This window comes from Bufo bufo, chromosome 4 (assembly GCF_905171765.1).
Source record: "Bufo bufo chromosome 4, aBufBuf1.1, whole genome shotgun sequence".
Lineage (NCBI taxonomy): Eukaryota > Metazoa > Chordata > Amphibia > Anura > Bufonidae > Bufo > Bufo bufo.
Window position 1 is genome coordinate 116,975,642 of NC_053392.1, and position 26,936 is coordinate 117,002,577.

The 26,936-nt window shown below is 45.8% G+C and overlaps 1 protein-coding gene across 3 annotated transcripts in view; it reads left to right on the forward strand.

Moving 5' to 3' along the window:
- Positions 1 to 25,716, forward strand: part of RYK (receptor like tyrosine kinase) — a 114,206-nt gene extending 88,490 nt beyond the window's left edge. For all 3 annotated transcript variants that reach the window (XM_040427695.1, XM_040427694.1, XM_040427697.1), the window contains 5 exons: positions 1,253 to 1,385; positions 14,653 to 14,762; positions 15,132 to 15,291; positions 24,286 to 24,422; positions 25,083 to 25,716. In XM_040427695.1, coding sequence (XP_040283629.1) covers positions 1,253 to 1,385; positions 14,653 to 14,762; positions 15,132 to 15,291; positions 24,286 to 24,422; positions 25,083 to 25,194 — 652 coding nt within the window. In that variant the 3' untranslated portion in view covers positions 25,195 to 25,716. The remainder of the gene's footprint in view (positions 1 to 1,252; positions 1,386 to 14,652; positions 14,763 to 15,131; positions 15,292 to 24,285; positions 24,423 to 25,082) is intronic.
- Positions 25,717 to 26,936: the final 1,220 nt, after the last annotated feature.

The following is a 26,936-nucleotide window of genomic DNA, read 5'->3' on the forward strand; positions in this document are numbered from 1 at the left end:
AGATTAGCAGGCGTGCATGCCATTGTCATACTGCATTGCAAGTTTCAACAGGGTTTTGAAGCCTTTTTTTTTAGGCGGAGATTCAATATTCTGGCTCGGGCCATTAAAATTGCACCAAAAAAAAGGGGAAGAAATCTGCCTTTTATACCTGTCCTCAATCCTGGGTTTGCCTTCAAAAACTGTCACTAGTGACCTCTCCATCAAACTCTTAGCTGTGGTTTACCTGATTAAAACACAGTTTTTCTTTTGTTGATCGGAGGCCCTGTTCCTGAGTTATACTTTTTTCTTAATATGGAAATTAGGCCTTTGGTGCAATGAGGGCATCACCATTGCTCTTGTTGCACCCAAGCACCACTCATTTCTGTGGTCAGCCCCTCTCTGGCTGCTTTACTACGCCCTAGCCCTGTTAATCGATGCAGCCACGGTCTGGCTGGCCACAGGAAGGAGTGTAGCTGGGATGCAGTAAGAGCAAAGGTGATGCCCTCATTGCACCAAAGGCCTGATTTCCATACGTACCTTGGGAGCGGAGCCTTAGATCATGAAAAGAAAAACGGGGTTCTAGTCAGGTGAACCACAGCTATGTTTCTATGCAACCAGATGGGATAGGGAGGTCTCTGGTGGCATATCCCTATGAAAGAGAATCGCACAGAAAGACCGGCCCTCTATATCTTGCAATCATTGTAGTTTTATTGTGACATCTGTTTCGGAACGTAACTTGTTTTGTCTAAGACACGAGCCGAACACTTACATTAGACATTCTGGTTAGAGAATGTTGTCCATTGGCATTAAGGATCCTCTCTGGCACCTCTGCCGATCACAAGAACAGGGGAGCTGTATCCCCTGGTTGAACAGAGCACTGGGCAAACATGCGAACCAGCACTCCATTCATCTCTATGGGACTGGCACAGATGGGTACAGCACTCTCTCTGGCAGTCCCATAGTGCATTCTCCACTATCACTTTGTTGGGTTGGGACACTCAGATCCTCCGTTCTCATGACCGGTGAAGGTCCCAGAGGTTGGCCCCCAGCTAAAAGCTTCTGGTGTATAAGGGATAACTTGTTCTAACCGTAATACCCCTTTAAAATATCTCGGCATACAGATGATTCTCTTTCTCAACATTTTTTGCACCTTTCCCCCTATTTTGACCTTACTGATGGTAGGCTACAAAATGACGTACAGAAGTCGTACTGTTACTGCACTAGAAAGATTCTTTGGATCTTAATATTAATTCTGCTTTTGCTTCTTGTTTAGGAATCTTCTCCCCATCGGTCATGTCTGTATAGAGGATGGGGAAAAACCAATGGTGCTGCTGCCTTTTATGAACTGGGGGAATTTGAAGCTGTTTCTGCGGCAGTGTAAGCTGGTGGAGGCCAACAACCCACAGGTAACCACATCTCTGACTGGTCTTCATACTGCTCCACATGAGACGCAGCACTTTGTGTTTTCCTCCTGAGAAGACTTGGTCACAACCACTATTGCAGCTCCTGTTATTCAGCAGTCTTAGATGGGTATGGTAAATCTGCCGCCTTGTGTGGTAGTACTGGGGCTGGGGTTGTATGGATGGCTACTCACCGTACTTGCTATGTCGGAGTCTTGGTGTCAGCACCTTTGGATGTTGTCATTGCCATATAAATGTTCTTTAATTTGCTCACTATAGGTGAAGATGTATGGTGAGAACTTGTGGTGGAGTGGAGACCTTCGTCCTACTAAATCTGTGCTTGGAACAAATATGCTTTAATAATGTGTTACATCATGTTCAGTTCTAGGAACTGCTGAATCCTTGTGAAGCATGCTCTCAGAAGGGAATATGATATGTCCGATACAATGTGCAAACAAACAGGGCGTTTCCTGTACATTGTCCTCTATGACTATGTCGTCCTTGTAGGTAAACAGGTCCAATAAGTAACGGAAATGAAGACTTTCCTGTGCTGTCTTTAATTTTATCTGCTCTAGTGTTGACTTCTGAAGGCCTGCATCTTTGAGGCAGCTTCTCTACTTCCACAAGAAAGCAATGTACAGTAGTATCCTATTATTATTTATTATTAAAACGCCATTCATTCCATAGCACTGCACATATGGAAAGGGGTGCACATACATAATACAGACAATTGCACCAAGCATAAACGAGACTAGTTACAAACTGGTACAGAAGGAGAGAGGGCCCTGCCTGTGAGGGCTTACAATCTACATGGTATGGGGGAAGGACACAGTAGGTGAGGGTGAAGCTGGTTATGGTGGTATAGAGGCAGCAGGGTCACTGGTTGTAGGCTTGTCTGCAGAGGTGGGTTTTCAGGTTTCTTTTGAAGGATTCCATTGTAGGTGGGAGTCTGATATGTTGGGGTAGCAAGTTCCAGAGTGTGGGGGATGCACGGGAGAAATCTTAAAGGCGATTGTGGGAAGAGGTCATAAGAGGAGAGAAGGAGGTCTTGTGAGGATCGGAGATTGCGTGTGGGGATGTATCGGGAGAGTAGCTCAGAGATGTAGGTAGGGGACAGGTTGTGGACAGCCTTGTATGTATTTGTTAGTATTTTGAATTTAATTCACTGGGTAATGGGGAGCCAGTGAAGGGATTGGCAGAAGGGAGAGGAAGAGGAGTATTAGTCTGGCAGCAGAGTTGAGGATAGATTGTAGGGGTGCGATAGTGCTAGATGGAAGGCCACAGAGGAGAGTGTTGCAGTAGTCTAGGTGGAAGATGATGAGGGCATGTACCAGCATTTTTGCAGATTGAAAGTTGAGGAAAGCGCGGATGCGGGAGATGTTTTTGTGTTGGAGGCGGCAGGTGGTGGAAAGGGCTTGGATGTGCGGTCGGAAGGAGAAGGCAGAATCCAAGGTCACTCCAAGGCAGCGGACTTGGTTGACCGGGGGGAGTGTGCAGCCATTAATCGTGATAGATAGGTCTGTTGGGGGGTTGAACAAGATTGGGGAAAGATGATGAATTCTGTTTTATACATGTTAAGTTTTAGAAAGCGAGAGGAGAAGGATGATATAGCAGATAGACATTGTGGGATTCTGGATAATAAGGTGGTGATGTCTGGACCAGAGAGGTAGATTTGTGTGTCGTCAGCATAAGAGTGATACTGAAAGCCATGGGACTCTATGAGCTGTCCCAGGCCAAAAGTGTAAATGGAGAAGAGCAGGGGTCCTAGGACAGAGCTTTGCTGGACACCAACAGAGAGGGAATGAGACGAGGAGGTGGTGTGAGAGTGGGAGACGCTAAACGTCTGGTCTGTGAGGTATGATGTGATCCAGGAGAGGGCCATGTCAGTGATGCCAAGAGATGAGAGAGTTTGCAACAGAAGTGAGTGGTCGACAGTGTCAAAGGCAGAGGACAGGTCAAGGAGAAGGAGGACAGAAGTAGTGTTTTTTGTTTTTGACTGTTAAGTCATTTGTGACTTTGGTGAGGGCAGTCTGTCGAGTGGTGGGGTCAGAAGCCAGATTGTAGCCGGTCAAAGAGGGAGCGAGGAGGAGAGGTGAGAGGACAGTTCCGAATGGACATGTTCAAGTAGCTTTGAGGCATACGGAAGAAGTGATATGGGGCGATTACTGGACAAAAGATGGGTCAAGTGAAGGCTTTTTGAGGATGTGTGTAATTGTAGCATATTTAAAAGCAGAGGGGAAGACACCAGAGGTTAGTGATAGGTTGAAGAGATGAGAAGTCCTCAGCTGAGAGGAGAGGGTGTGGGAGCGGGGGGACGGAGAAGGGAGTTTAGTGTTAAAAAGTTGTTTAGGGCTGTGGGCCAGGGAAGATATGAGAGATGAGAAGTAGGCCTGTTTTGCATCAGCGAGTGAGGATTTGGATATGAGGAGGAATTGCTTGTATGCAGTGAATTGATCTTTAGAATGGGATTTATTCCATCGCCGCTCTGCAGCCCTGGAAGCTTGTCTGAGTTTTTTGGTCAGGTGTGTGTGTGCCAGGGTTCTCTGTTGATTTTTTTCCGAGTTTTGTTGTGTGTGAGGGGGGGCAACGGAGTCCAGAGCTGTACTTATTGTGGTGTTATAGAGGGTGGTGGCAACATCTGGGTCTTGGAGGGAACAGATGGTAGAGTGGGAGAAGAGAGTCAGAAAGCAAGCGAAAGTCGAGATGTTTAAGGTTCTTGCGGGGATATGCTAGTGTGGACCGAGGGAGCAGCAGAAGAGACCAGTAAAGAGCAGGTGAGTAGGTTGTGGTCCGATATGGGGAGAGGCGAATTAGAAATGTTAGATAGGGAGCAGAGGCAGGTAAAGATAAGTGTGTGACCATCTCTGTGGGTGGGAGCGGAAGATCACTGAGAGGCCGAAGGAGGAAGAGAGTGATTGGAGTTTAGAGGCGGCTAAGTGGCAGGTGTCAATAGGGATGTTGAAGTCACCCATTATGATAGGATGTTGGCAGAAAGAAAGTGTAGTAGCCAGGTGTTAAAGTGGCCAAGAAAGATGGTGGCTGGGCCTGGGGGGCGGTAAATGACCAGTTGGAGGGGAGAGTAGATGCGAACAGAGTGTACTTCAAATGAGGTGAGCGTAATGGAAGGTGGCAGTGGAGTTGGGCTGTAGGAGCAGGTGTCTACCACCATGTTTGCAGCTGGGGTTGGGGGTTGTGAGTGAAATGAAATCCACTATATGAGAGTGCAGCAGGGGAGGAGGTGTCGGAGGGTGTCGGCCATGTTTCTGTGAGACCCAGAAAGGAAAGTTTTTGAGAGATGAAAAGATCATGAATGTAGGACAGTTTGTTACAGATTGAGCGTGCATTCCATAATGCTCCTGCAAGAAGGAACCAAAGGAGTAGGGGTCAGAGGAATGGTTTATTATCAAGAAAGGGAAGGACGTGGTAAGCACGACCATGGGCAAGAGATAGGAGATCTCGTCCTTCCTTAATTGCAGAACATGTCGGGTGATCTATGTAGCAACATGTATCTGTAAATTGTAATATGTAGGGAAGGCGAAGTGCGAATTTAGGCGTCGCATTGGTGAACATTTATGTGATATCTCGAATAAAGCTGATTCACCAATTGCTTAACATGTCCTGAAACAACACCCTGACATTACTGACTGCATTAGATTTCCAGGAATTGAGCATGTTAGAACATCTGCACGAGGGGGAGATGTGGATAAACTCCTCCTTCGCAAAGAGGCTCAGTGGACTTTCATGCTACAGACGGTGAAACCATGTGGACTGAATGACTTCATTTCATATACCAGCTTTATTCAGTGACACGGTCTGGGTTTAGTATGAATTTGTCAGCGTCACCTGTCATGACAGAATATGGCTCCCATTTGGAAAGCCAAACACTTTCTCTGTCGTGGCACTGGCCTATTTGTATTCATGATTGCTGTGGTTGTGATTATTGCCATTTGGACATTATCTTGCTTTCCTGTGTTCCCAAGCGTTTTGCTTGGCAACCATTCACACATGCCAGCTTGAGCGGTTTTTATTGATGTATACATCCCTTAAGAGGGTTCCTGGCTTAGTGTCTTCAGTGAGTATTACTATACCTGGTAGTTAGTAGAACCATTAGTCACTTCATTAATACTTTCTACCTTCTATGCCTCCGAGAATACTGTATAGAGACGGGACAGGGGCGCGTCCGTAGCTAGCGGCACCCTGATGCTATTGGTTCCCGCGAGATGACATCCGGCATAGGAGGCGTGGTGTTCTCCTTTTCAGCGGCAGTGGAGGACGGCCGCGCTATGGCCGTCCCAGTGCCGCAGGCTACGTGCTGCACGCTATGCACCAGAGCGTGCCAGCACAGTTTGTTTGTGTTGGTGTGTGTCTATTAGCGCTCCTGATGAATCGGTGGCAGTAATAATCACCAGAGGAACGCGTCGAGTGATAGACTGCTGTCCCTGAGTTATGGAGGGGAGAGCTTTATAGTCTATAGGTGACACAATTAGGTAGCCGTTTTATATAGTCGAATGAGGGAGCATAGACCGATGTCAGTGACCGGACTACTGATTAATAGGGGCTGATGGAGGTTCATATACCACAATAAGTCTATCCCCCCTTTGGTTTTGGTCACTAGTCTGCCCCCTTTGGTGACATATATTTAGTCCTGGGTTAGGCCAGCTGCACATGTTCAAATGTAGTGGGTGCCACCCAGGTTAGCGTACATGTCTAGTTTATGTGTTATTTGAGAACTTCCACACGTTCTTTTTTAGAACATTTAATAAAAGTTACATTTTAGCGACCACTAATATCACAGTGAAACGTTTGTCAGGTAGTCGCCTATTACTTACAACATTATTTAGTGAATTCCTTCGGAATGGTTATTAGGTTTAAGGGGTTTCCGAAATTTGTAGAAGGAGATTTGTACTGGGACGTGAAGGTGATGGTGGGGATTTGCTGAGGGGGCCTGGATTTGGAGCGCTATCACCAGCAGTAAGGAGAAGCCGAGAAAGTGTTAATAGATGAGAATAAGAGAGGGCAGGAGGTATCTGTGTGTGTGTTTGGGATCCGCATCCTATACAAGAAAGGGTATGTACAGTGCTATCGGGCCTAGTGGTAGTATCCACCGGTAGCAGCAATTACAGGGACGGATCCTGCTGACTTGATAAAACATCGGCTTTATTGTAGAATTCGCATTAAAGACCGCACATCATTGGCGCACAGCGGTCTTAATCATAGACTGGCGTTTTATTATAGTCTATGATTAAGACCGTTATATGGTTGAAACACGTCAAGACTGCTCCGATGTGCAGTTTTTAATGTAAATACTGCAGTAAAGCTGATGTTTTATCAAGTCAGTTGGATCCGTTCCTGTATCCGTGACGGGACTTACTGATTTCCTCCTTGTTGGGTGCTGGATTTTCCCCGTCCTCTCTTCATAGTATCCACCAGTACAGCTCTCCAGGCTATACACCACAGCTGACTATTGACCTATACAAAATATGGTCAGTGTATTTGCCAAAAGCCTCCCTGTGCCTGGTAAACAATAATGCGGCCACAGGACTCCAGCCCTACTAATTATTGTAGGTGCCTGAGGTCGGAGCTCCACAGTCATACAGTGATGGCCATTAGTCAAAAGTATGGAAACCTCTTAAATATTTTTACTATTAGACACCACTTTATATTTGTGTGTATAAGCACAGATTTTTTATTTTTTGGGGTATTTAGGTAAAAATGACGATTTTAAAATACCTACTGTTTTTAGCAATTAACCAGATAAAATGTATTTTACTGTCCGTTCCCTGTAAGAAATAGTTTACAGTGAAGCAGTGAGCCCCCTGTCTGATCGAGGATTACCATAGATCTCTTGGTCTTACCATGCTTGACCTCCATGTCTTGGATCCAGCGCTCACGTTGCTGAAGTTGTTCACGTTTTCCGTCTGTTCGGAGCACCCACAGGTTGTCGTGTTCTTCACAGGAAAGCCGCATCCCTGGTCATGTATTAGTAAGTTCAGCAGCATGCCTGAGCAGGAATTTATAGCCGCTCTCCGGGAACATGAACAGGTTTTCCCCCTGTGGGCCTTCGTTTTTATTTGTATGACAGATTTTCCCAGGTTATGAAACTTTAAACGTCACTCAACTATTCCCAAGGCTTAACCCTTAAAGAAAGTGTCATGGTATAGATTAACTTGTCTGATTAGTTGTCGGTCCCTTCCCACCTGGGCACTGCTATCTACGCACGGAGGTTGTCACAGCAGGTTCACTATGACGGTGGGCTCGGTGTGCTGGGTATTTTCACCCGCTCCACTCACATGGCCTTGAGGTGATCACTGTCAATTCAGGGACTTTGCATGAATCTTTTTTACAGTTTTAATGTAAGACCCTTGAATTGTATCTTGGCATTCCCTGCTAAGTCCATCTTGAGAGACCAGACAGATCATGGAGGACTAGATGCATACGGTCCATAGAATACTATAGAGAAGGGCAGGAGAAGACAGATACACATGCAGCCCATAGAAGTCTATGTAGAAGGGAGAAAGAATACTGCTAGAGAAAAAAGGCATTTTTCCTCTGATGAGATATATAACAAAGTTTTCTTGTTGATTTTATGCAAGGTTTGTTGAAATGGCCGTGACCCGTTGAAGAGGACCTGTCCCCACAAAATGCAGAGCTATATGCAGGCAGCATGATATAAAGCAGGAGTAGCTGAGCAGATTGAGATAGATCTCCACTATATTCTACCGCTGAGACTCCCACCAATCATGAGAATGGGGACCTCGTATCCTGTGGGGCCCCCTGAAATGAACACAGCAACAGATTTGGGCATGTGTGCAGCTGTCCCATTCATTTCTGTGGGAGTCCCCCCCCAGAGATAGCTGGCTATCTGTGGAACTCCCATAGAAATGAATGGAGCATCCTTGCGCATGCACAATCGGCTGCTCTGTTCATTTTGGAGTGCTCCACTGGATACGGTTACCCCATTCTTTTGCGGCTCCCAGTGGTAGGACCCCCACCGCATTAATAGTTATCCCCTATCCTGTGTGCAGGGAAGAACTTCAAATAACTGGACTAACCCCTAAACTTTGAAGAAGCAGAGACCTAAATGACAAGGTTAATGACGACTGTTTTCTCACCGACCTATACATCCATCTGCTCAGCTCCTCCGGCTCTATGACAGCCTGCAGCTTACATTGTATTTTGTGGTGACGGGTCCTCTTTAAGGCCTGATTCAGACAGCCCCCTCTAACGTATGTATGAGCGAAAACAGACATATGTCAATCGGATTGATGGCGGTGGTCATGCCTTCAACTTGTGAAGAAATACATGGCTGTTCCGGCAGACAAGCAGAGGATCGGCCGGGCACAAACCAAAGCATGCCGCAGTTTGTCTCAGGCCGGGTCTCTGCTTGTCTGCCGGAATGTGTACGGGTCTCCGCAGGACCCCATTATGTCCGCATCCGACAGTCAGTTCTCTGCTGGGATTCATACACTGGTTCACTGCTGTGGTCTCTTACATGCACTGAAATCCCTAGAACGGTATGTACATGTCAGGAGGTTTTACAGGGTAGAGGACTCTTTTATTATTGGGCCAGTCCTTGGCATATAACATCCACAGGCGGAGGACTGTCCTGTCCCAGGTATTTCTAATAGTCCTGGCAGGTTAATGTGCTGCTGCTTTTTGATGAGAGACATGAGATGTGCCTCGTGAGCCGCTGCTGGAGGAGAGCCATACTTTTTGGCCTTCATTACAGGCCTGTGAACGCCCACACACCTGGATGTAGCCGGCTGACATTCTTCACAATTCTCTCCACATTCCTGCATATGGCTGCAGATCATATTTTACCCCATCATTGCTCTGTAAAATAAGTTCTGCCTCTGAGGACTATTCTGCAAGCTGCACTGATCCCATCCGTGACTAATGTACATATCCAGTTATCTTCACATCAGCTCTATCACCATTAACCTGAAGAATGCAATAACATCAGGTTAGAGAGATGTGGGTGATGATAGGCAGAGGTGCCAAGTGGCCTCATCCAAGAAGGCAAGTTTTGGGTGCAGGATAATGTTCTATCCTGGTCCCAGGATGCCTGCGATAAAGAGTGAGAGCGGAGACTCCATCCATTGTGTATTCTGCTGACATGCTTCCACTGCCCTGTTCTGTCCAAAACAGGGAGGGTCCCAAGCTTGACCCTTGGTTATCTCGGAAAGCTGTGGCGTTGCCAGCTTACATAGGAAAATGTGAGCATGAGGATATGAGCTCCAGTCTCGGGAGATACCAGAGGAATGTGTGTGTTTTCATTAGGATAATGTTCGTATTGCTCAATCTGGGTCATTCGTGGAGCATTGACCGTCATGGACGATGATGGTCTCCATTGCCCTCGGAAAGTTGGAGCTGCCATTTTCTGAATTACATGAAGTCACTTTCAGATACCTGGAGTTTCACCACACAGATTCCCCATTGTTACAGGTCAGTCTGAGGCTTGCACAGTGCCAGGCTTTTCCCACATACCTTGTACAACTCAAGGCTGTATTACGCTGGCAGATAGTCCGCCAGATCATCGCTAACGAGCATTCGTAGGAACGCTCATTAGTGATGATCTGGCAGTGTAATACTGATGCCGATTACCTGATGAACGAGCAGACGTTCATCAGGCAGTCTATATTTCTAAGCATACTTAAAAATCTTCGTTTGCCAGCAGCAGATCATGCTGTCTGATCACGCTCTGCTGCCAGCAAACAATGATGGCAGTAGCGATCACTCCTCCCCATACTGTGGAGGAGATCGCTGCATCTAATAGCAGCAGTCTCTTCCACTAACGATTAGACGATTGTCTGGAAGGAACGCTTCTCTCCCGTATCGTTAAATGTTATACAGCCCTTACCCTTTGATCAGCGCTTTTGATTTCCTTGCCATTTTGGTTAATTAGACCATATGACCTTATGGTGAGTGGCGGCTGCTGTTCCTTGCATACCATTGACCCTATTGTAGAGGTCCCCAGGGTGAGTAAAATATTCTGGTTTGGCAAGATGACTATAATGACTGACTTTCTGGAGTAAGGCCCTGTATTGCGTTAATGAGGACCTGTCACCTCTCCTGACATGTCTGTTGTAGTAACTTAAAGGGTTTCTGTCACCCCAATTTTCGCTATTAAACAGGCTGACATTATAGATGTGAAAATGTCACCTGAATTTAACTCTGCATTTCTTTTAAATATGCCCCCATTTTCGTGTAATTTTAACTTTTATTATACGCAAAGGGGGCGTTGCCCCTGCTCCTAGAGGCTCTGTTCGCCCACCTCATTTCCACGCCCTTCTGTCTTGATTGACAGGGCCAGCCCAGTGTTTGTTCTCCTGCTGGCCCTGTCTGCCATGTAAATCTCATGCCTACGCTGTCCCGTTAAGTATTCGGCGCAGGCGCAGTGAGAAAGCTGGCAGCCGGCTTTCTCACTGCGCCGAATACTGAACGGGACGGCGCAGGTGCGAGATTTACACGGCAGACTGGGCCAGCAGGAGAACCAACGCTGGCCTGGCCCAGTCAATCAAAACAGAAGGGCGTGGAAATGAGGTGGGCGAACGGAGCCTCTAGGAGCAGGTGCAACGCCCCCTTTGCTTCTAGAGGCTCATTTGCATATAATAAAAGGTAAAATTACACGGAAACGGGGGCATACTTAAATAAAAGAAATGCAGAGTTAAATTCAGGTGACATTTTCACATGTTTGTCAGCCTGTTTAATAGTGAAAATTGGGGTGACAGAAACCCTTTGATGCATTCCCCATGTAATAGCAATCCTGGAGCATCTATTATTATAGCTCTGTTGTACCATTCCTCTGCTATTCCTACTGGATGTTTATGGAGGGTTTACTTCTAGAAGGAATAATAGAAGACTGGCACAAGGTAGAGTTATGAGAAAAGAAGTTAGTGAAGCGGACATATCAGGAGAGGTGACAGGTCCTGTCTTAGGAGCTACAATCTGCGGCCTCCCATTGAGAACACAGGGCTCCTTTGCTGTGCATTAGTTTATCAGTGCATGGATGCATGTGAAGGCTTGGCAGCAGGAACGCTGTCGTTTACCTCTCTATAAGGTGACGGTTATTGGCAGATCTCTGATACGGCCTTTATATCTAATGAGCTGTAGAACTGCCAGGAGGGATGGTGAACAGCTTGCTTTATATGACAGCCGGCACATCTCAATGCCAAAAGGCCGTCCTGTGTCTTCACTCATACGGAGATTGCGTTCAGACATGGCGGACTCTTTCACCACAGATTTGGCTGTAAATGCGTTGTGCATTTCCATGATATTTCATGTTTTGCATAGGAAGAATTGTGCAGTAAAAATCCATGACCATTCTGCAGCAAATCTACCAGACTGGCTGCGTCCTCTTCTTACCTGGCTTAGTAGTGTATGTGATATAATGTGCAGATGATCAGCTCTGCAGGACAACACTGCACCTGAAGTGTCTCAGTAGTGCAGTCTCGGGCTGTAACTTCAAGCCTAGAATTAAGATAAATGGATATGCCTCAGTTAAGGCCTCTTTCACACTACCGTATGGCTATTTCAGTGTTTTGCGGTCCGTTTTTCACGGATCAGTTCCGTTTTTTTTTTGTTTCCGTTTTTCCGTTCTGTTTTTCCGTATGGCATATACAGTATACAGTAATTACATAGAAAAAATTGGGCTGGGCATAACATTTTCAATAGATGGTTCCGCAAAAACCCGAACGGATACGGATGCGTTTCCGTATGTGTTCCTTTTTTTTTTTTGCTGACCCATTGACTTGAATGGAGCCACGGAACGTGATTTGCGGGCAATAATAGGACATGTTCTATCTTTCAACAGAACAGAAATACGGAAACTGAATACATACGGAGAACATTCCGTTTTTTTTGTGGAACCATTGAAATGAATGGTTCCGTATACGGAACGCAAAAAACGGCCAGCAAAACGGGGGGAAAAAAAAAAAACCGTAGTGTGAAAGAGGCTTAAGGCAGACATGTTGGCCCAGATTTACTAATGTCTGCGCCTGGAATTTTCCTAAAATGTGGCACAACCAGGGTATCTACACTTTTCCTGACTCTTGAAAACCTGGCGCTGCTTTGTTGGAAAGGGGCATGACTGAAGATTCTCTGTTTTGTGCTGAAAGTGCCTGCAATTCTGGAGGAAAACTGTCTCGAAGTAAGCCGACCAATAGTTGTATAGAGTGAGACACGTGTGTCCGCCAGCCTGAGCCCCTGTGGTAAATCTGGTGCACGTGTAGACAGCCGGTCTAAAGGACCCCATACACATTCAATAGCTGTTGGCAGAAGGGTTGTTTGGCTGACGGCTATCTCTCCCGGCTCCCCCATACACATGTGTCTGATCGTGTATGTGGTTTCCATGAGGAGAGAGGAGAAAGCCGCTGGCTCAGCTCATGTCCCAGGAAATCAGAGGATCAGGCAAAAAGTATTAATTTCCCTCATCCCTTCTCTGTCGACACTCGACATTAGATTGTCTGTCTGCTGAACCTGCTGTTCTTGGTGGGTTCAGCAAACCATACACTGTGTGTAGGGAACACCACCCCCAGACTTAGTAAATCTGGACCACTGTTGATGTGTAGTATGCTTAGTTGCACTGGGGGTTTGAGCGCAAAGGGTCGTCCATCTCCTTTTGGGGTATTTGTCCATGCGGGCAAATGCCCATGAAGAGGCAAAGCAAGCAGAGTACGCTCAAATTATAAATTGTGTAAAAATGTTCTTGTTCCTACTGCATGATACCATCTTGTTTAAAGTTAACGGTGCAACCAAAAAGGCTGGTTTTCTAAGTGTCTTCTACTGCGCTAGTGGGGGCCATCAGCTAGGTGTCTGCTCAGGGGCTGGTAAATAATGGGCTCCTTTGCACAGGGACCCTCTGCTGCCTGTGTCCACCCCATCATTCAGAAGGCCGTATGCTGTTTATTTGCAGATTGGATGCTGTCCCATTCACTTCTATGAGGCCCCTTTCTTCCATTGCACGGCTCCGCAAAACAAATGAAACATGTCCTATACTTGTCAGTGAAAATCAGGACGTGGCCCCATTGAAGTCTATGGGTCCGCAAAAATACGGAATGCAATCACGGCTGTCTGAATGAGCCCTTGAAGGGCGACACACTTTTCCATCTTTTATAGGCCATGAACTGTTGCGTCTGGTCTGTATAAAGCTTCCTGTATGTACCGTCTTGTTGCAGCATCTTGCAGAAGGCAGAGCGTCTGTGGCACAATTCTCCCCATCTATAAATGTATATATAACACACACACCCCTCTAATCTGTGAACCAGTTACTGGAGAACAACCATGTCGACTACTCCCCGACTTCACGCCTGTGAGACCCTCTTTCTAGTGCGGACAAGTTGGTGTGCATGGCATATGAAGTCTGTGCGCTCACAGATTCCTCGTCACAAGTCACAGAGAACATAGTCCTCTAGTCAGAAAGTAAGAAAACCTGCTTACCTCCAGCAGGCACACACAGGCCGTGGACCTACATTTTCATCTTATCTTCTTAAAAAAAACAAAAGGATTTGGGATGTAGTAATCCAACAGCCCGCCTGCCTTTCCAGTGAGGAGAGTGGGACACCCCATACACCAGATATGCCCCCCTTACTTGCACCAGTATGTTGCACTTAAAGGGAACCTGTCACCAGTTTTATGGTGTCCTAACTAAGGGCAACATAAATAAGTGACTGATTCTCTTAGCAAAATGCTGGGTCACTTTCTTTAATTGACCCAGTCAATCTGCCAACATCTTGTATTGAAAAGCTCCAGCTCATAATGATGAGTCCTGAATAGTCATGAGCTCCTGACTCTCCCCGCCCACCTGCTGCTGATTGACAGTTTGTTTCCATATGAACCAGCAGCAGGTGGGCAGGGGAGTGGCTATAGCTCTGAATTAAATATACGCTGGACTCGCTGACATCACGCTGGACTCAAATCAGCTCATTAGCATGCGGCATCTTTGTGTGTATATTATGAGGTAACCATCTGTCACACCAGTAAGTGAATATATCTAAGGTACTTTTTAGTAGTTAATGATTGTATATAATTAGTTAGATTATAATCAAATATCCACATGACAGGTTCCCTTTAACAAGAACTGCTGTAGACTACTTGGCTACATTCTTAAAAAAATGGACTAGTCGACCACCAGGCCATCCATCTTGTCAGTGCTGTGCAGCTAGTGTCATGATCCAGGTTGTGTCGACATACCGTACACGGTCTACTTCCATGTAGTTGTCTACGTGCTCAGTATGTGGTTGTCCGGTTTTCATATTTTGTGTTTCTTTCTTAGGCGATTTCCCAGCAGGATCTTGTACACATGGCGATTCAGATAGCCTGCGGGATGAGTTACTTGGCCAGACGAGAAGTCATCCACAAAGACCTTGCTGCTAGAAATTGTGTGTAAGTGCTTTGTGACTTCATCATGTACGCTCTTATATGCCTGGCAGACTATACTGTAAAGACTGTTTCTTCCCATCAAAACCCCAAAAAACACCCCCTTTAAAGTCAGTGGGGACATTAGTAGAAACGGTTTATGTTCAGAAATCTTAACACCCAAAAGTCTGAAAGTTCAGCACAAAATCAAAGCTTTACTGTATCTTCAGACACACAACCAGGTTAAAATCGCATTTGCTTACGTGTTTCATGTGCTACAGGAGGAAGCTGGGAGGTGGTCCTGCCGTTTCATGCACCACACGGTCCATGGTACTGGGTGATTGTACTTCTTCTGTCCAGGAACCTTTATACTCATGCAGGTCTTCTGTGTTTCAGGATTGATGAGTCTCTCCAGGTAAAGATTACAGATAACGCTCTATCTCGAGACCTTTTCCCCATGGATTATCATTGTCTTGGTGACAATGAGAACCGGCCGGTACGCTGGATGTCTCTTGAGAGTCTAGTAAACAAGGAGTTTTCCAGTGCTGGGGATGTGGTAAGTCCTTTCTTCCAAACTGTAATCGTGCTTGTCATTTATAGTTGAATTGAGATGATAATGTGCTAGTGATTTTGGGAAGGAAAAGCCCATTAACTGCGGAACAAGCAGAACACTTACCTGGTAACCTCCTCTTTATCTTCTTAGTTGCAGATCCGCTAATTCCTTGGCTCCTGATGACCGCTCCTCTCAGACTGATATTGGTCAGCAGTAGTCCAAGACACTTCCTACTTGGATTGGCTGGCTCTGTTCACATGAGCATTGGCCAGTCCCAGGACAGAAGGAAGTGTCTTGGGCTACCAAATGCATCAGGTAGTCTGAGAAGTTAGCAGGGCGCTGTGCTTGACTGTCTCTTGGACTCCCATGGAAATGAATGGAGCGGCTGTGGGCATGTCCGACCGGGGACTTCACAACTGGGTCCAATTATTGTGATCGGTGGTGGTCCCACCAATCTAATAGTTATCCTCTGTCCTGTGGATAAGGAATAACTTTGCATAACAGGAATAACCCTTTAAGCAGAGATATAAATGACCAATTTTACTGACTATTTTTCCACAAAACTGTTTATCAATCAGCTCAGCTCCTCCTGTTCTATAACATGGTGACTGTTCTGCATTTTGTGGTGACAGGTCCTCTTTAAGTGGACAAAAGCCAATCGTGGGCAGCTGCCACCGTAACAGACTCTCCCCTGACAGCAAACTAAAATAAAGATCAGGCAGTTGGATTTCAGCATGTCTGACCTTTTTGTTCTCAGGGAGCTAGGTCCTCCGGAGGTGCCTGGCAGCCACTTTCTGCCCTTTCTATCATATGTAAGAGGAGTCGATGGCATGCGTAAGCAGTTTAAGCTTTTTTGTGTGTGTGGTCTTAATACTACATAGTGTAGTACGGATATGAATAGTAAGTGACTGAAATGGAGCTAAACATTGCAGAAGATGTTTCCTCCATGTGAGATCTATACTCTATAATATATCATCTTAAGGTGCGCAGTTTCTGGTTAGTTACAATGACGGAGGTTCCAGGAATGACTGAGAGTCGTCTTAGCGTTACTGTAAGGAGACTAAACAGTCTGGAGACTATAGTAGTTCTTAACTTTCTTCACAGCATCTTGAAAACTGAAAATGTGCTCTCATATAAGCTCTTTTATATCCAAACAAGTAGTTGTCTGAGTGGCGATCAGCTTGAAGGGGTTGTAAGATTATTTTTTAATTGGCACAGAGCAGAAGAGAGCGTAAAATAAAAACTCATCTTTTAGATGTCCTGCCACTCCGGTCCCTCCTGGACCTGCAGCCGTCATGTGGCTATTTATCATTCACATGACCACTGCCGTAATGTGTGCATGAATGCCACAGGACCGCCAAGAAGAGCGATTGGTTGTAGCGGTCACTTGAACAACGAGCGGCATGTAACCGCTGCCAGCCCAGCGGGTTGAGACCAACACGGCAGGACAGATGAAAGGCTAGGCTGAATTCACACTTTTTGCAAAGTTATTTCTGGAAGAGCCTGCCGGTGTTCTCTGGATACTACCGCGTGCCTGCCAGACCCCACTGACTATAATGGGATCAGCCTCACCCTGGCAGAAATCCTGGGATGCAGCCGGACACAATAGTTATTGCCTGGCCGGATCCCAATTATAGTCAGCGGAGTCCGGTGAGCACGCGGCACTATCCAGCTATGCCAGATCTGGGCAACACTGGCAGCTGCCCTCCACCCTAATATTGCCAATTGCTCTGCCCAAATATCAGAAAACACCATTAAACTGATAATTAAAATGGTGGGGTTAGGGTTATAAGTCTTTACCATTTACCAATCCTTTTCCTGCCCACTCACTATCGCCAACAGAACCATCTTAGGCTACTTTCACACTGCCGTTTCTGCGTCCGCCTGTGAGATCCGTTTGAAGGCTCTCACAAGCGGCCCAAAACGGATCAGTTTTGCCCTAATGCATTCTGAACGGATAAGGATCCGTTCAGAATGCATCAGTTTGCCTCCGTTCAGCCTCCATTCCGCTCTGGAGGCTGCTTGCAGCGTTTTGATGTCTGTCTGATGAAACTGAGTAAAAACGGATCCGTCCCCATTGACTTACATTGTAAGTCAGGACGGATCCGTTTGGCTGACACAATATTGTGCAATTGAAAACTGATCCGCCTCCCATTGACTTTCAATGTAAGTCAAAACGGATCTGTTTGCATTATCATGAACAAAAAATAAATAAATTATTATAGCGTTTGCATTATAGGTGCGGATCAGTCTGTGCAGATACCAGACGGATCCGCACCTAACGCAGGTGTGAAAGTAGCCTTACATTGTTGTGGCTGCATTGGAGGACTCCTGGTTACAGACGGGCCTCAAGAGTCATTGTGTGGCTCAGGTCTTACCAAAGCCATGGCTATGATGACCTTGCTTTATTTTCAGTCCTTGCTCCATCTGAGCGCAAAATGGAGCAGGTACTGGCTTATAGATTTTCTGTTTTTTCTCTGCATGGATCCATTTCTGTTACGAGCAAAATGCAGCTAGAACGAGGACCGCAAATATGGCTCCTCCGGTCGGCCCATAACATGAGCCATCGATGATGGTTTTTAGTTATTACCTTCACTTGTTTTCTCCTCTTCTTATTGGGACATATAATGTCCTGTACATGTGGTCTAAAATTCTTGACAGATTGCCTTATTAATATATATCCCATAATGCCATTATGAATAAACCTTAAAGGGGATGTAAACTGCTCATATCCAAGGGTTACAAAGATACGAGGTGACCCGAGACAGTCTCTGCCTTCTATAATGTGCAAGCACGACCACCGCTGCTGGATTACAGGGTGGTCATAACTAGGGGTGGGCAATATGGCCTAAAATCTATATTGCGATATAATTTTAAGCATGTGCGATATGCGATATATATTGCGATATATTGTTTTCTATATTTGGGGGGGCGTGTTTAAACTTTTTTTTACTTTTTATTTAATAACTATTAGTCTCCTTAAGGGCTAGAACGTAGAACCCTTGTCATATTCACCCTGCTGCCCTGTGCTTTGTGCACACAGCAGCAGGGAGCTGATCCCCCTCCCCTAAATGGTGCCATCCACAGATCCCCCCCCCCCCCTCCCCTAAACGGTGCCATCCACAGATTCCCCCCCCCCTCCCCTAAACGGTGCCATCCACAGATTCCCCCCCCCCTCCCCTAAACGGTGCCATCCACAGATTCCCCCCCCCTCCCCTAAACGGTGCCATCCACAGATTCCCCCCCCCCCCCCCCTAAACGGTGCCATCCACAGATTCCCCCCCCCCCTAAACGGTGCCATCCACAGATCCCCCCCCCCCCCCCTAAACGGTGCCATCCACATTCTCCCCCCCCCGACGCTCACAGGAATACATTTAAAAACTAATCAGTAACTTTATTCATTGGTGATCTCTTTACTGTATACCTTACTAGGTCTTAGCTCCGATAACAGCAGGCAGTGCGGGGGGCGGCGCTCACTCACTGACGTCACGCGCCTGCGCCGCCTAGTGGGAGGAGCAGGCGCGTGACGTCAGTGAGTGAGCGCCGCCCGCCCGCACTGCATGCTGTTATCGGAGCGAAGACCTAGTAAGGTATACAGTAAAGAGATCACCAATTAATAAAGTTACAGTTACTGATTCGTTTTTAAATGTTCTACTGTCAGCGGCGTGGCCCTGTATATTCTAACCCCCAGGCAAGCGTCCCTGTCACCATGGGAACGCCTGGGGGTTAGAATATACCATCGGATTTGAGTTTTCACGCGCTCACTGAGATCGTGAAAACTCAATAATTTACTGTCAGTCCCTCCCCTCCTCCTCTTTTGTCATTGGTGGTCAGCGGCAGCCGCGCACAGTGGGGAGGGAGGGACTCTCTCCTTCTCCACTGTGCCCAGTGTGCCGGCTCAGGAGAAGATGGTGCGCGCAGAGAGCGCGATCATATCGCGGTCCGGCGATATGCTCAAAATCCATATCGTGGCACAAATTTATATCGCATATCGCCTATATCGTCTATATCGCCCACCCCTAGTCATAACCCCTGGATACGAGCCGTGTATAATGTGATGATAAAATAAATCCAGCCAGCAAAGGAGTCAATATGGACAATCACAACACATTAGTAAGTGCCTTGTATTAACTTTATCTACATAATAAATGCCATTTGCTGAAGCGTGACAACCCCTTTAAGATTCTATGGGAGTTTTTGAAAAACGAAATATATCAGACGGGAAATCCATAGGCAGAGATGTCCAGCAGTCTGTGATGGCAAATTCTTGCATCCTAACATGGACATGTACGTTGAATGGAATGATCTAGCTCGTGGCTCAGGCTTCTGTACCGGGAGCTGTCCTCCATCCGTCAGCGATTCTCGTACGGCCGCTCATTCTTTCCACACTCCAAGTGTTTAGGATGGAAGTCAGACGCTTGTGTGGGATTAGAACAAAGGCTCCTGTGTTTGGGAGATAGGCGAGGTGAATGAAACGTACGGATTTCAGCAGATTCGTTCAAGAAAGTGACGAAGCTTCTTGTTTGGGGTGTCTGAGATCTAAGGCTAGGACTACACGTCGGTATGTGTCGTCGCATGACAAAACGAGTACAACTACACTGCGACATGTGTGGCGCGACATTTTTAGCTGTGATCGTCAATCGTGCATACTGCGTCACGTCAATCGCATAAAAATCCAACTTGACCCTACTTTAGAAACAAAGCTTAACTTTATGGTGAAATGGGAAGAAGAATTTGAAAGCTCTTGGTCGGTCGGGGAGTGGAGGGATGCTTTCCACTGGACGATAGCTACTGCCAAATGTATTAATCACATTGAACAAAATAGGAAAATACAACTTAGATGGTACTTGACGCCGGCCCGCATAGCACACATGGATCCTGAATATAGTTCAAACTGCTGGAGGAATTGTGGGGAAAAGGGAAGCTTATCACATATGTGGTGGTCATGCCCTATTATTCTCCCTTTTTGGAGGAAGATTTTTGACCTTATCTCGACAGTGGCGGGCTTCCAGATCCCCCTCGACCCTCCATTAGCTGTGTTATCCATCGGAATAGGAGATTTACCTCACTCCCATAGACCGGTTATGATGGGCATTCTCTCAGCTGCAAGGAAGCTTATTGCAACCTCATGGAAGCTGCCCATTACTCCTCAGGTGCCTGATGTGATCTCACTAGTTAACCAGTATATGCAACATGAATATATATATGCAGATTCTTACTCTGAACGCTTAAGGGCTCACAAAAGATGGGAATTGTGGAGCTCATGCCCGTTTGCAGTTAAGATTCACTCTGTAGCTCTGTAGGGACTAATACTGTGGTATACATACACGGCGGGAGAGAGCGGTGGATGGAGGACGGTGGATGGATTACGGTATAGGGTAAGCATATATAGCGGTACACTAAAGTATAGAATAAAATATATCTTAGAAATGGATCACAAGTTCTGGATTCAATCCATTAGTCTTGTTCTTGAATTGACTATGTTACAATTTGTTGTATATGTCATCAATATGCTTAACATATATTAAGTGATAGTTGCTGGATTATACAAGTGACATTTATTAGCTGGTATTCTTTTGTTGGCTTAAATATGTAACATCACAATATAAATGTCAAAGTTGTACTTGCAAATCTTAACATTGTTCTGGCTTATGCAAATGACATATTTACTGTCTGATTTTCTTATGTTGAAAAATCAATAAAAATTGAAAGTTTTAAAAAAAAAAAATCCAACTTGGATGGATTTTGTGACTGTCATGTCGCAGTGGCATCATGTCACAGTGCAACACCATTGACTATCATTATAAAAATTGTCGCGTGACAACTGTCGCCGTGTAGCCCTAGCCTAAGATGGGGCAGCATTGGAACGGACAACGGATTCCCTTTGAGGCTAGGGCAACACGACTAAATGTGTTGCGCGGCACATGGGGTACAACTACACTGCAACGTGTGTCGCACGACAATTTTTATAATGCTAGTCTATGGTGTTGCACTGTAACATTCGACATGCTGTGAAGGCGACACGGTGGTCTTGGATGGATTCTTTGCAGCTGTCGCACTAATGCTAGTTTATGATGTCGCATGTCGCAGCGCAACACAACAGTCGCAGCGCAACACTATAGACTAGCATTATAAAAATTGTCAAGAGACCAGGTCACCCTAGCCTAAATGAGTTGGCGCCAGTCCCTGCCATGTATAGTACAGACGCCTACAATAGCTCCTGTGTCCACGCTGTCACCAGACGTGATAGTACATTACAGGGTGGAAAGGGGTTAGCATTGAGGAACTGATGCTGTGATCCTGCGGCATGTGAAGGATATAGAGCTGTATACTGCCTCGTCATTATCCCTATCTATAGTGTATATTGGGGAGTTGATTTTTAGCTGTCCACGCCCGCTTTAATGCCCCCGCCTCATCTTCCTTGTCTCACCTGAGCATATCTGGAAATGTATATTTAATGTACTACGGTGAGATATAACCTGGCAGATGGATGGAATTATACTGGTTACTCACTGGGCTGCTGCTGCTACTGGTTTCACACCCCACCCACACAGAGCGGCTCAGGAGTAAGTCATCTCCCTTGCGTAACTTGGTTCCCGTGAGTGTACGGAAATGCTGTGCCCTGGGTTCGCCACCACTGCACATGTCTGCACCATACATCTTGTCCCGGCCCTTCACAATGGTCCTTTTCTAATTTATCACTTTTTATGTAGATTTTTGCATTGTTTTATTCTTTAACTAATCGGATTCCCATCATATATAAAAAGCAGACTCATTTATCAGCGGCCAAGACTCAAATGTCCGAAGTGGCCAGGACATTTTAGGAACAGTTGTGGAGTCATCGACTTCCTTCTATTGAAGAAACGTCAAGAGTCTTGTTCCTAGCGCAGTGTAGAAAATGACCCGGTCCAGGGAGTCATTATTATTTCTGATCATTGCTTTTCTATGGCTGAGTCCCAGGGGAGTCTCTGGATTGTTCCACTAACAAGCTTTGTGCTTTGTCTTTGACAATTATTTGGTGGGGCGAATCGGCGGAGAGGGCATACCATCAGGAGTATTAGAATACTGCTGTGTGAAGGCAGATGACGTAATCCCACAAACTGGCCGTCTGACCCCAAACCTATCGCTGGTTGTACCTCACTAGGCAGTGGTGGTGCCTTCTGTGAGATCTGGGTACGGTCTGCTTCATCTGTATGCAACACTTGTGTTTAGACACCTGTAAGTGGATCTTACAGTGAGATGCCTTTATGACGAGGACAAACATTTGTAATACTCTTTTCTCACAGGGATAGGTGTGTGATTGGGGCGACTCTCTGGGAAGTCGGTAGCTGCCATATAGGCGCTCGACCCCAAAACGCACTAGTGCAGATCTCTGATTGGATTCGAACCCTAGCGCTTCAAGGCACCAGTGCTAACCACCGAGCCACGGTGTGCTGCCCAGAGAGCGTTTATAATCTGGTATATAGTTTGTGTCTAATGCTTGCAGGCATGATAATCATTGTACTTACTAAAAGGGCATCTGTCAGCAGATCTGTACCTAGGACGCCGGCTGACCTGTTACATGCACTTGGCAGCTGAAGGCGTCTGTGTAGGTCTCATGTTCATATGTTTTAATATGATGATTTAATATATGCAGTTGAGCCTTTAGGAGCAACGGGGGTGTTGCTGGTACACCTAGAGACTGTGGGCCAGATTTATCATTATCTCAGGTCAGAATAATGGAGTGAAAAAGTCCCCAAAAAAGTCCCAAACGCTAAAACTGTGCACAAATTTGCGACTTTTTTCTGCTCTGCACTATGCTCGCCAGTTTTCTGAAAGTGGGCGTGTTTTCTTATGTAAATGAATCTCTAGACAGATTTACTATTGGGACTATTCAAAAAGTCGCAATTTCACTCCAGTGAGGACCATGCTTATCTTATGAGACTTTTTAATAGAACATGCGACTTTTTCGTAAAGATGTGCGACTTTTTTGTAAAGACGTGCGACTTTTGTAAAGCTGCTTACTGACGGATAAACTGCTACCGTCAAACCACATTTATTACAGTCTTAAAGGGCCGATCATAAATCTGACTTGGCTAAAACTGACGACTTTAGCCATATGTGAAAGTGGAGTGAGCGGTCAGAGGAATGATAAATCTGGCCCTCTCTCTCTCTGCACTTTGACAGGACCAGGCAGGGAAAACGTCATCTTCCCTGGCCCTGTCAAAGTGGACAGGGGACACTGGTAGCAGAGAGAGCACAGCCTCTAGGTGTAATGACAACGCCCCTGTTGTTCCTAGAGGCTCATTTGCATATATTAAAATTTCATTTCTCAGCAATGCGGGCACATATGAACATGGGACCAACACAGATGTCTTCAGCTGCCAAGTGCACATGTAACAGGTCAGCCGGTGTCAGAGGTACAAATCTGCTGACAGATGGACTTTGAAGTGTTCCTGGAAAAAGAAAAATATCTAAAAGTGATCCCATGTTGTTGGTGGGTCCAAATTGGCCGAATAAGGGGACAACACAATTAAGGTCCATTCACAATCCATAGAATGGGTCTAGATCCGTTCTGCAACATTGCGGAACGAATCCGGGCCTATTTATGCTCTATGGGGCCGGAAGAGATGCGGACAGCACACAGTGTGCTGTCCGCATTTCCGGAGCCCGGCCCCAATCTTCTGGTCCGCGGCTTCCGAAAAAAAATAGAACATGTTTTTGTAATTGTAATTATTGCAATTGCAGACAAGAATAGGCAGTTCTATGGGGGTGCCGGCCGGGTGTATTGCGGATCCGCAATACACTACGGACGTGTGAATGGACCCTTAGGCTGCAGAACCGAATATCACAGTTCAGCAGCTTGTGACTACATTTATAGGGGTTGTTCTGCCCAGTAAAAAGAGTTTAGACAGATAATTATTAGATTGTTGTTTTTCATGGGACACCCACTTCTTCTAATTCCGTGTGTATGCAGGATTCTTCTAACGCACCTTGTGGCATGGTTCTTTCTTACAGTGGGCATTTGGAGTAACTCTGTGGGAACTGATGACTTTGGGACAGACTCCTTATGTTGACATTGACCCGTTTGAGATGGCTGCTTACCTAAAGGATGGCTACAGAATAGCTCAGCCTATCAACTGCCCCGATGAGCTGTAAGTATGAGTTCTGCATAATGTACCCATATATATATATATATAGATATAGATATATAGCCTGGATTTTCTGGAGTCATTCGTACATATGTTGTCTAGGTGGCACTTATGCATGTTTTTAGTATTTTGGTTTTCTAAAGGGGTTGTTTTTGTTTCACACAAAAAAAAAAAGCCTCTAAGGCCTCATGCACACGGATGTGAGCGGTCCGTGGTATCCCGGTCTGGCATCCTGCTGACAGGAGCGCACGGCGTCATTGGTTGCTATGACGCCGTGCATTTCATGCCGCCGCTGCTGTACAGTGATACACTCCTATGATCTATACAAGTGTATCACTGAGTGTAGCGGCGGCATGAAGCGCACTGAGTCATAGCAACCAATGACGCCATGCGCTCCTGTCAGCAGGATGCCAGGCCGGGATACCACGGTTCCACGGCCGTGTGCATTCGGCCTTACTCATATGTCCTACTAGTGCACATGAACCTTATAGCGGTCAGACCTACAGTGTAGTACATTAGAAGATCTCTAGTAAATGGCTTAGTACATTCCTCCATGTAGAAACTATTCTCCTCATCTACAAGGTGTCCATTGTGGTTGTAATCTTGCTGTTGATCCTTGATCATGGTCATGTGTGTGACGTTCCCTACCCTCCTGTTCTCCAGGTTTGCAGTCATGGCATGCTGCTGGGCTCTGGATCCCGAGGAAAGGCCCAAGTTCCAGCAATTGGTACAGTGCCTGACTGAATTCCACTCTGCACTTGGCGCATACGTGTGAGCGGAAACTATTACTCATCTGGAATAACACTGCATGGACTGTACAGCGCTCTCACAACACAGTGCCTTAGGATACTATGTTAATCTTCATTTTTTTTTACTTTTTTTTTGTAAAATACATTTATATCAAGTATTTTATAGTTTGTAGACCTTGGTTTCGTGGAACTGAGTGGATTGACACTACACAGAAGAACACAACTTCATCAGGTCTCTGTTGCAAGACTATGAATTGTTTCTACAAAGGACGCTCGATGCCCTGAAGACATTTTGTACTTTATAAATATTGGACATTCTTTATTTTATTTTAAGCCTACCCCTTTTGTTTACTCTTTTTTTTAATATATAGGACCATTTTATTTTATTTTTTAAATAATTGTGTTTGGACGTCTTTAAGATGCATCGTTCCTTTGTAAAAGGGTGAAAAGATAAGTTATAACACTAGACAATGCCTCCTTATGTATGCTTTTGTTGACTTTATGATGCATCGGTTCACTTTGTATATAAAGGATAACTGTTTTCTACAGCGCTCGTACAACATCCGTTTTACGGTACACTCATACACTTACTGTGTTGATGGGGTTTTATTCACTTTTAGCTTCAGAATGCATTGTGTACATTTGGTTTCACAACTAATCAAGAAGCTGCGGAGCTTTGTATTTTCATGTATGATACGGTTTCACGTCTAAAGAAGACTGAACCCCATGCCAGCTACAATCATTGTCATTAGTAGCAGGACTAGTGGGTAACCCGGGGCACACCACCCAAATACAAGTCCAAAGGCGGCCATGCTCATTCAGTAGCTGTCGGCAGCACCCTCTCCCAACTCCACCATACACGTACGCTTTGGGTTAGGCCGAACATGTATGTGTATTCAATGATGGAGGGTAGAAGGCGGTTGTCAGCCATCTCTGGTGGCAGCGTATCTCCTGGGAGAACAAACAGATTGGTGAAAATATTCACTTTCCCCGATCCTTCTCCTCCTTGATGATATCTCGCGGGGGAGACTCAGGTGCTCACCGTACACATTAGACCGTTGGCTGGACCCTCCAATACACTAATGTGTATGGGGGCCTTAAGTCATCAAGTGTGTGTGGATAAGAAAATGATTAACTGCTTAGTCCTGTCAGATGGTTCGTCGCCTCCTTCCATCACTGCACGGTTTTGTGCGCTGCATCAAGGCCGACACATACTAGATTTATATTTCACCTCCATACAGGACGTAAGGAGTCAATCAGTTCTGTATTCAGTACCAAATACTGGGATAGGCACATGCAGTCTAAAGCTACCCATACGTTTTGTCTGCTTTGAAACTGTCCCTCTGCGCCCTTCTGATGGCAGCTTCTCTCCCAGAGAACAAAAGGACCAGTCATGTTGACATCCAACAGCCCAGTCCTTCTCTCCCTGACATCTGCTGTCGAGATAGAATTAGGACGTCACCATACACACAATTAGCATTTTCAGCAGATATACATCTAGGGGGAGATTTATCAAGACCAATGCTTTCTGCTTTGGCCTTAGTATTCCTTGCACTGCCGGGGGATGCACCAAATTTATGATGAGGCACATCCTCTGGCAGTCCGTGCATCTAAACCGAAATCTACGATGGCTCAGAGCTGCTGTAGTTTTCTGGCTTCATCTGCACCAGAAAACTAGTGTAACTGAAGATAAATCTGTCTTAGGCTACTTTCACACTGGCGTTTTGACTTTCCGTCTCTGAGATCCGTTCAGGGCTCTAACAAGCGG